At 44.1% G+C, this 10,136-nt stretch overlaps 1 protein-coding gene across 1 annotated transcript; it reads right to left on the reverse strand.

Annotated features, from left to right (window-relative positions):
• Positions 1-372: 372 nt before the first annotated feature.
• On the reverse strand, positions 373-9,931 carry LOC104158197 (arginine--tRNA ligase, cytoplasmic-like; the record flags this gene model as incomplete). The annotated part of the gene is made up of 5 exons (XM_009695781.1): positions 9,829-9,931; positions 6,089-6,223; positions 5,386-5,574; positions 1,480-1,591; positions 373-473 (listed from the first exon to the last, which is right to left on the reverse strand). Coding segments are annotated over exons 3-5 (366 nt in total), but the record flags the coding sequence as incomplete, so codon positions are not given.
• Positions 9,932-10,136: the final 205 nt, after the last annotated feature.

A 10,136-nucleotide genomic window follows, 5' to 3' on the forward strand; every position in this document is an offset into this window, starting at 1 on the left:
GGAGGGCAGGGGGGAACAAGGCTCACCTCTGCTGACCCTCACACCCTTTGTTGCCAACAGCACAGAGCAACAGAGAAGGCCCAGTGGGGGACATCAGAGCAGGCTTCTAGCCTGGGGTCAGGGATCGCTCCCAGCCTGACCCTGGCACAACACGCCACCCCCGTGGAGCCCTGTCCCTCACCCACCAGAGACCACACCAGGTACATGCAGCCTCCCCCAGTGCCTAAGTCACATCCCATTTACTCTGCTGTAACAACCAGCTGACACAGACATCTGCTCAACAAACCACTTCGGGGGGAATTTCAAAGCTACCTGCAGTCCAGCACATTTGATCTTAATGGGAGCAGGATGCCTCTGTGCTTACTGCCGTACCTTTTTCCTTTTGCCAATAGCTGGTGGTTGAACTCCATTCATCAATAAACTGCTCAGCTGCTTCGACACAAAATCCTTTCTCAAGTGGACATTGATAAAACCTTTAGAAGAGAAAACCAGCAATTAGTGCTGGGGGTGCAGAAGTCCCTCAAACCACTTTTTGTTTCCTTCCCCCTTGGATTTCTGACAAGAGCATATGAAGTTAGCTTGACAAAAGGAAAGAATTTTTCACCAACAGGACAACAAAGCTGTCACTAGAAGACAATTTCTGTTCCCAGATTACAAGAGCCTGTTTCACACCACTAAAGCCTTTAATGCAGCAGTTCGATGCTGCAAGCTAGTCCACTGATGTAACTCCCTTTTGCACACTGTCACTCAAAAGTGAATTTATAAAAACTTTTTTTTAATGAGAAAATAAATAATCTTGCCAGGGTTTGCAGAATGCAAAAACAGATCCTGCTTTGTCTCTTTTTTTAAACTAATATCCTAAAACATATAGCTTCACCTGGAATAATCCATGCTTGTGGGACGACACTGCTTTACTTCTCCTGCTTCACAGAGCTAATGAATGAGCTTCTGCCCAAGCACGTGAAGGGCTGTGCCATATGATTTTTGTGTTTATGCTGAAGCCCTAAGGAATATGAGCCCTTGTATTTCTTCCTGGGTCATAGGGATAAAACAGATGCAGCAATTAATACCCTCCATGCTATTCCAGTATCTCAGTGCTGAGAGGACAAGGTCTCCTCACCATGCAAGCAACAGTGAGAAAGGCATATCGATTTTTGCTGTGATTTCAGGATTGTGGCCTGATACCCATCACCAATATTCAAAGGGGAAAAGCTAGTCCCTTAACGATTAGTGGAAAGATTGCTAATTAAAGGGCTCAGGATTGCACTTGCCAATTCTAATGCAGAAGTAGATTTTCTGCTGCAGCACAAGTCCGAGAGCTACAAAGCTCTCAGACAGAAGCAGCTAACTCACTCTGTAACTGCAGTTTTAAATCACAAAACAGTTGAAATCAACTCGGCTTCCCTGATCACCATCCAGTATAAAATCACACCATGAGCTTTACAATATACAAAGTGTGTTAACATGAAACTATCTTACCAGGACCGGCAATTTCAACCTTCTCAATGCATTCGTTGGCAGGAATATTTTTTGTTATTTTCTCAGCGATTTCTCTTGGGCTAACCTTCTGTTCCTTGGTTTTGAGCAGTATCTGAAACATGACAAGAAGATCAAGTAAAATTCAATCCTCCAAAACATTCTACAGAGTGAAACAGAAAGCATAGATACTGCGGCACTGAAAGATCCTCACGATCCTTTAACTTAGTAATGCAGAGACACACACAAAGAAAAACATCTCTAGCAAATTTTACAGATTAGATCAGCTTTCTCTACACAGCAGAATTCTAACTAGACCCAACACGTTCACTTCCTTCTGGTAAGGGCAATTAAAGGGTAATCCCTATGTCAGAAGAAAATCTTCCAGGCTATTTTTCAAAACTTGTTAAGTGGTTTGGCAAATTTATATTTCTCCAAGCCAGTAAAAGGGACAAACTCTTTCCAAATCAACATAGCGGGCACAGTCCTTCACACTGCTTCAAAGTCCTGTTCATCAGTCTCACGGGTATCCTCAGCTCTGCCAGCATTCATATTTGAAGTTTTGAACTTTGCCTACGGTAGATGCTGAGTGTGGTTTCAGAGCAAGTCTGCTGATCAAAAGCAACCAAAGCAAACTGCTTTCAGTACTACCTTAGACTCAAACTTAACAAATAAGTGCATAAATAAATAAAATCCAACAACCCAAGCAACCAAAGCTAATCCTAACACTGCCCAATTTTCTTCAAAGAGCATCAGAAAAACTGCTGGTAAAGGAGCTCTCGTTTTCACTCCAGACATAAATGGCCCACTGTGTGGAAATCAGAGAACACGACGCAAGTTCACAAACAATGACAGCATCAGTATGGTTTGGGTTGGAAGGGACCTTCAAAGATCACCTAGTCCAACTCCACAATTTCTCTGTCCACTCCCAAAGCATCTCCTCACACAGCTTTTTGCAAATCTTAGAAAAACACCCTTTAGGAGGATTCTGAGAGCTAGGCCAATCCGTCCCTTGCAAAACACTACACTCACATTGTATAAAATTACCGCAACTATTTGTTTCTGAGCACATGATTTTCCATTCTTACTGTGACGTGTTTGAAAATAATCTATCACCTCACTCCATCAAGGCCATAAAAAGCATGTACCTCTTTCTCAACTCAGAATTTACACTCAGTACTGCTTGTATTTGCTAACTTGCAGTCTGCTGCAAAATGTGACTTCTACTTAAGTTTCAGCTTTCTGTTTAACCTGTCATACAGTTGATCGTAACAGGACCCTTACAAGATGGTAAAGGCTTAGAACAGGCAAGAAAAGAAAACCTCTCTTGCCTTTAATACTATTCAAAGTGCAAACTACAGGAAAAATAAATGCAAAACCAGATCACGGGCACGTTATACCAGATTACAGGCATGCTATCTGAATCATTGCAGAAACAGTCACCGTACTCCTATTACTCCAAGGAGCAAGCAGAGCTCCTGGCTCAAATCCCAGGCATTAATATGCTAACGAGCTCCCAGGAAAACAATATGCATTTGTGAGGGATGTTTCCCCACGGAGGCATTGCAGGGAGAGGTTGCTGCCTGGCACGTACTAGTGCTGCCAGCGAGTCAGGGCGCTTCCTGCTCCTCTGGCAGTCGCGGTGACCCCTGTTCCAGCTTTGCGCAGGGACACCCCAGGGGAGCAAGGCTCTACGGGCAGCCGTGCACCATAGTCAAGGTCCCTAAAACTGAGGCTAACGTAAAGTACATAACCTGCTGCTCTGGGAGGGAAATGACTGCACTGCATCCCCTGGCTCTGCTGTGCTGATACATTCTGAGTGGGCTGCATGTGTGACTATTGCCGAGCTCAGGCCCGGCTTGTACGGTGTGCCTTTCCAGGGAACAAACTCTATAGCCAAGCCCAGTACTAGGAACCAGTATTCACCAGTACAGCTGACAATTTGGAACCTGAAATCCTGGCTTGAAGGGAACCGTTCAGACACTGAGTTATGCAAACGACACTGACACTGAGAAGCCAGGACTGCTTGAGAATCCCAACTGTGACTTAATTGGGGTAAAGCAGCGGTCAAAAAAATGGCAAAGCTCTGAAAGCCCCTGTCAGTGCAGTCACCCAGGGTGCTCCTCTGGCTGGAGCCCAGTCACAATATGCTAATGAGACCAAGGGAAGACGACACGTATTTGTGAGGGCTGTTTCAGCCTTGGCACTTCAGACCAAGAGCCTGCTGGCTGGCACGTATCGATGCTGCCCGGGAGTCAAACTCATCATAGCAGGACCACAGACATAGCGGCTGCAGATGACAACCTGAGAGAGTACAATTCCACACATGGTAGTGCCAAGTTCAATGTCAAAATTACCAGTCTAATAGAATAATAAAGGTGAATTGACAACAGAACACTTGGAGGAAAAAAAAGTTGCTTCTGTTGAGATTGCAAAATAAAAGATCTGTAATTACAAAGAGTCAACCTATTCCCTCAAAGGCATCAACGCACTGAAAGTTTGGGTGCTTTAGCATGTAAGTTAGAATGCACTACCTTCTTTCTCCTCCACCTCCTAGTTTTACTTCAGCACAGTCCCAGCCCACTGAGTAACTCCTGAACTGTCTCTTATTCTGTTTGTGTCCTCTTTGGTCAAATATCTTCCAGAAAGCAGCAATGTCATAATTTTCAAAGAAACTGTTGATACTAGCCAGGTTAAAAAACCCCACTCCTTCCCTTGTACACATTTACCAGGTGTTCTGTAAAGTGGAACCATAGTTACAATTGCCTGAAAACGTCCAAGATCAGGACATCAGAACAAAACCCCCCATGTTTCCTGCCCTTCGCTCGTTTAGAAGAAAATGCAGATGTCACCAATCATAGATGAGGGGATGCCCACACAGTCTCCCCTCAGCAAATCCTTGGATAACAACAGCCAGTAAGATAGGAACAAGAGCACAAAAGTGTGTGGAATAGCGCACTCAAATTCATCTGAAAGAGCATTTGTCACCAAACTGAAAATGCTTACAGAAATAAAACAACAATCAGCCAAATCCAGCCGTAACAAGGGAATCAACAAGAGACTTCTGAAACAAAGGAGTCAGCTACAGAAGTATGAAGGACGGTGCCTGAGCAGTAGTCTACACCCAGGCGGACACTGTGAGAAGGTGCCTCAGGCACCACAGCCTCTGCGCAGGCCCGGCAATGACCCGCAGCACTGGATGGCCCATGCCATCGCAGTGGGCAGTCTGGGATGCAGCAGACAGGGACCCGCACCCCAGCCGTGCGCGCAGGGGAGTGCCTGGGCCCCATCTCACCGCCACGCGTGTTTGTGGGTGGTAGGAAGCTGCAGCACCCACACCAACAGGAGGTGTGGGCAACAAGGGGAACCCGCACTCCCAGAGGTGGGGCATATGGTTGTAACTGCTCTGTGAGAAGGGGGGGTGTGTGCACAAAACTCTGTGCAAATGTGTGTAGAGGCATTATGCTTTCCTGGTGTTACAGGAGAGCATTTAGAGATTTGTAGGTGTTTAACAACATTTTGTAACTGTCCAGAATTGTGATTTATTGTTTTGCTGATATTAGTTCCAAACATATAGCTCACTAATTAGTAGTTAATTGCACATCGTTAGTAAATCAATGTAGCACTTAAATCCTGATTTGATTTAGATCCCACGAACTGAGCAGTTTTCCTGTGTGATAGACGTGTAACTCACATCAGCCATCTAAACAGAGGTTTAAAGATCTACTCTGTGAAGGCCAATGCTTCCCCTAAAATGCCGTTAGATACTCACTGAATTCTTAGCCTGGAGGCCTGCAACAAGTCTGAAACAGGTCCAATATTGCAACTCTCACTGCACTGTCTATCACTTAGCTTCCAACAGACAACATCCCCATTTTTTCTTCTCTTTGTAAGATCGTTCAGATTTACCTGTGTTATGCCCATGGCGCTGTTACACTGGTAATCCCCAAATTTGGGCTGTTGACTTGGCGTCACCACTAGTGGAGGGTTTTCTAAATCTGGGTAGGCAGCCTGAATAGCAGCTCCAAAGATCTCCTGAAGACAGTTGTTGATATTAATCATGCTTTTTGTTGTTTTACTTCTTTCCTCTTGAAGGCTCTGAAAAAAACAGAATCCAGAAGGCTAAATTCACAACACCTGCAGAGCTGTTATATCCCACTTTTTTCCTTGGCTGCTTGGCAAAGCACAGCTGACAGATTTGGCTGGCACCTCTAGGCACAGGAGCAACATATACAACATAAAAATCATGTCACTCAAGAGCTGCTTCTCCCTTTGAACCTCCCTGCACAAACACTTCCCCTGAAGCTAGGACTGCATTACTTCTCAAATTTTTGTCAGCAATCCTGGTAGAGAACTCAGCTGGGCTGCCCATAACATGACTAGCCGAGACTTGATTGTGTGGGCTTATTAGCCTGCTGACATTTTTCATAAAGTAGGTTTCTGTTTAAGAAACCAAGAAATATCTGATGTGCCACCAACAATAAAGGCATCAGAATGCAGAGTGAGCACGCTGTCACACATCACTAGCTGTAACAAACTGACATCATTTATTTAGCTTGTTTTAATGAGAACAAAACCCACATGCTACAGCATTAATTCTGTATTCCCTTACCTTTTGAAGGAAATTTAACCGATACTTAAGTTTTGCGTTTTCGTCTCGCAACCCTTCCAAACTCGGGGAGACTCCCAAGCATCCAAAGTTCTTCAGATGCTCAATTTCTGCAGTTAACAACTTGATCTCGTTTTCCTGAAAAGCAAATTAGATTGTCACACAGTAATTCCTGGAGTGGGGGGACAGAAGGAGAGTAGCCACAAGATCTCAGATACAGTTCTAGATTTGCCTCATAAAGCTAACCGTAATGACATGTAACTTGAGTAATTCCGAACAATTAATGTTTAAAAGAGGTTTCTATTTGTGTCAAAAACAGGGATTCTGAAACAGTCTCAAAAAAAGTCAGTGACATAGTAATCTTGCTAATATCAAGATAGAAGTGCAAGGTCATGCTAATAAAACATATTCCCAAAATAAGCACTTTCTCCAGCTTTTTTAATCTAATAAAGATGTCAAATGATTTGACTCAAAATTCCCTAAAGCTTCCTTCAGCCAGTTTCACCACCTGATAGGCCACCATTTCCCTTCCGGAGAATGAAATCACAGTCACTCACACAACCGCAGCAAGCTCAAATGTCAACTATAGACAGAAATGCAAAGTACAGCGTGCTGCTTCAGAGGGGAACCCATAGGGCAATTTTTGCAGCATGCACTCACTTCCACCCCACCACACTACTTTTCCTTCCCTACCTCCAGCGTGGCTTCTCCCTTAAAACTGACAGAAGGCATTCAGGAGCAATTAGGAATTACAGGTGGACCTCTATGGTCCAAATAAACAAACTTCCCAGGGCCCTTCCAGACTTCCCAGCGAAATCCTTCAACAAGCAGTCTTAGCCCTATGGCTGGAACCTGCTGCAAGGAACAGTCATTTTCCTCAGCCCACACCCGAAAGAACCCAAATATCTGAAACGTCACCTCTGTTGTCCTCCCCCGTAACAGGCTTTGTGCCCATCAGCCACAAACCTGGCTCACAAAGAGAAGTCTGGAGGCTACTGAAACTTTAAGTGACTGAATGTCGCTATAGAGGGAGAGGCAGCTAGAAGAGGCAGCGAGCACTCCCCACCCTGGCTTCCCAGCCCCTCATCTGACTCATTTAGGCTCTTTTCTACCAGAACTCCCGCAGCAGGAGGCACCTTAGGCTATTACTGTAGTCAAATAGGCCACTAAACCTTATCAAAAAGGGCTCATTTACTTTGTTGCTCTTGAAACAATCAGAATATTTAATTAATGAAAAAAATTGGACCATCGTATCTTCTGGTCTTACATATGCACCTGAACAACAGCTCCCACAAATGCCACTGTAACTAACTGCAGATGCTCAAAAACCCTAACCTGAGCCAAAACAATCTTATGTGTGGACCAAGCTGAAAATGAGTACTTTTTAGGTCATTCTTCATTTACGCTTCAGCTTCCAGCACACTACTTTTACAGCCTCAGGGTCTCCTCTGCTACATGAGGACGGAATGTTTCCTGCAGGTTCATATGTGAAGAAACAGGACTTTAGGAACAAAACCCTTTATCAAAATTTCTGGTTTGGCATTTAGCCAACTAAAACCATTGAATAGCACAGCGGTCCTCAAAAACAACTCACTTGAAATAGTTCACTGCAGCTTTTCCTTTTGCAGTCTATTACTTCTTTTTTCAATCCAACACAGACCCCCCCAAAAATAAGGCTGTTTTTCTCTCATGTACATACTCCCTCTTTCCCCCATATAACCAATGGAAAACTTTTTTTTTTTTTTAATTTTTGACTTTTCTACTGGCCTGACCTGGTAGCATTTCATATACCTTACAGACTCATGTGAAAAATTTCAGATTGCACTTTAAGTTTAAAACAGCACAAGAGAGATTTCATTGCACTGTTTTACAGTTGTTTCACTGTAAGTTTAAGTAAACATTATTGCTAGAAACTGACTTAAAGGAACATCGGAGTAGTGACATGCATAACTCATTCCCCCAAACCCTAGAATGTGCTTTAAGAAAAGCACAAAGATATCTTAGATGCTTAGTATCACATTATCTGTAAATTCTGTGTCCACCCTGTATTATCTTCTCTCTAGCAAAGTCACTAGTTTCAGGACAGGCTAGCAAGATCCTTAGGAGTGCTTTTGTTGAGGACAAACACTGTCCAGATCCAGAAATCTGCATTCTGCTTTTGAAATTACAATCACTACATACCCAAGCAAGCAAGCAGCTCACATGTATTCCTCCTGCATTAAAAGATTCCCCCAAAGCTATAGCCAGTGAGATATTTCAGTACCATTGGCAAAATTTTCAGAACACAAATTCGATTTGGATTTTCCTCCAGAATGACAAATGCCTCTGGCCACCCGAGTTAAGACTTGTAGCAGGTGAGATGACCAGTATCTTACTGGTGCTTCTTTCCATATTGTTATACTACCAGAGAGGATGAGGAAAGAGATCTGCACGGCCAGAACCCAGAACAAGGGTTCTCAGGAATCACTGACCCCTGGGGCAGACATTTGGCCCAAACAGCTTTTCCCCCACAAATACAAGGTCACAATTAGTATCCTAATTGCTTGGATTTGGTCAGGAGGCTAAAAAGCTCAAACAATGCCACAGTTCAATAAGTCTCATCTACTTTCCCATGACTGCACCAAAACAGCAAATTCACAGCACAGACACCTGCAGATAGGAGGTATTCAGGTTGGCCCCATTTCAGATTTGACCAAGACCAACGTGTCAGCCCAGACTGTCACATTTTCCTATTGTGTTTTGTGCTCCTCTTCTTCAGAAAGTTTCGGAGGCTGTCCTTACGTTACTTGAGTGTGAACTGAAAGCAAAAGGTTTCACCATGGTGGCCTAGCTGCCTACCCCAATATTGCTGCTACCATTTAAGTCTCCTGTTTTGTCTCATGAACAGCTAATAGAGATGACGAAATTAACCTTTCGTTCAAAACCACCCAGCAGAAAAGCCTGAACTCAGCAATGATTACACTGAGTTCCAGAATCAATGGGATTAACCCATCACAACAGTTAGGCTGGGACAGCCACACAGCTGAGTACAGCTAACAGCTCCAAAACTGGTAACAAGGGCACCCTGGTTCATAGGCCAGTCAGGAGGGTACGGTACCCACGACCCTCCTCTCTCTGGTGACCAGCAATAGGACACGAGGAAATGAAATGAAGATGCGTCAGTAGAAGTTCGGATTGGACATCAGGAAAAGGTTCTTCACTGAGAGGGTGGCGGGTCACTGGAACAGGCTCCCCACGGAAGCGGTCATGGCATTAAGGCTGTCAGAGTTCAAGGAGCATCTGGATGACACTCTTAGTCACATGGCTTAGCTTTAGGTAGTCCTGCGAGGAGCAGGGAGTTGGACTTGATGACCCTTATGGGTCCCTTCCAACTTGAGATATGCAATGATTCTATGACCCCCACACCCCTAACCATATTGCTGAGCTCACCTGGAAAGAGGTCTTTAGATGTTCGCAAGTTATAAATGTCCCTTATCACAGCAACCCATGATAAAGCTAATTCTCTAGGTATTATTAAAGACGTCTTATAAATTCTACGTTCTTTCTGAAAAACAAACTACTACATTAAACTACAGACATCCAACTGAAGATTGGAGACAGTGTCAATAAGCCTCTGATCTACAAAATATGTAACTGAGAAAAGGAAGCAAAAAGCTGCTGTTCAGGACATGAAGTGTCACCCCCTGGATTATTCTACCTGCACAGCCCTGGACATATCACAACTTGTCAGTAAAGGGTCATACCTGATGACCACCTCATGAGAAGCTGCGGGAATTACATAAGACCATGCTGACATCTCCAAGGGCTCTCTGCTCAGCTGAGTACTAGAAATCTTCCCCTCACCTGTGAACACAAAAAACTACAGCTTTTTCAATAGGGCCAAAATCATGATTACGTTTTCCCTTAGCGCATAAGGATGTCTTCCCAAGACCCTACTGAATTAACATTACACTCACACAGGCTTCTGTCTCTAGGTTTTAACATGACAGGGCAAATGGCCTGAGAAAACATGGCAAAGGGAGCAGAACACCTCTCTTCCTTCCCCTCCTTG

This window comes from Cariama cristata, unplaced genomic scaffold, assembly GCF_000690535.1.
Source record: "Cariama cristata isolate BGI_N322 unplaced genomic scaffold, ASM69053v1 scaffold33462, whole genome shotgun sequence".
In the NCBI taxonomy this organism is placed as follows: Eukaryota; Metazoa; Chordata; class Aves; order Cariamiformes; family Cariamidae; genus Cariama; species Cariama cristata.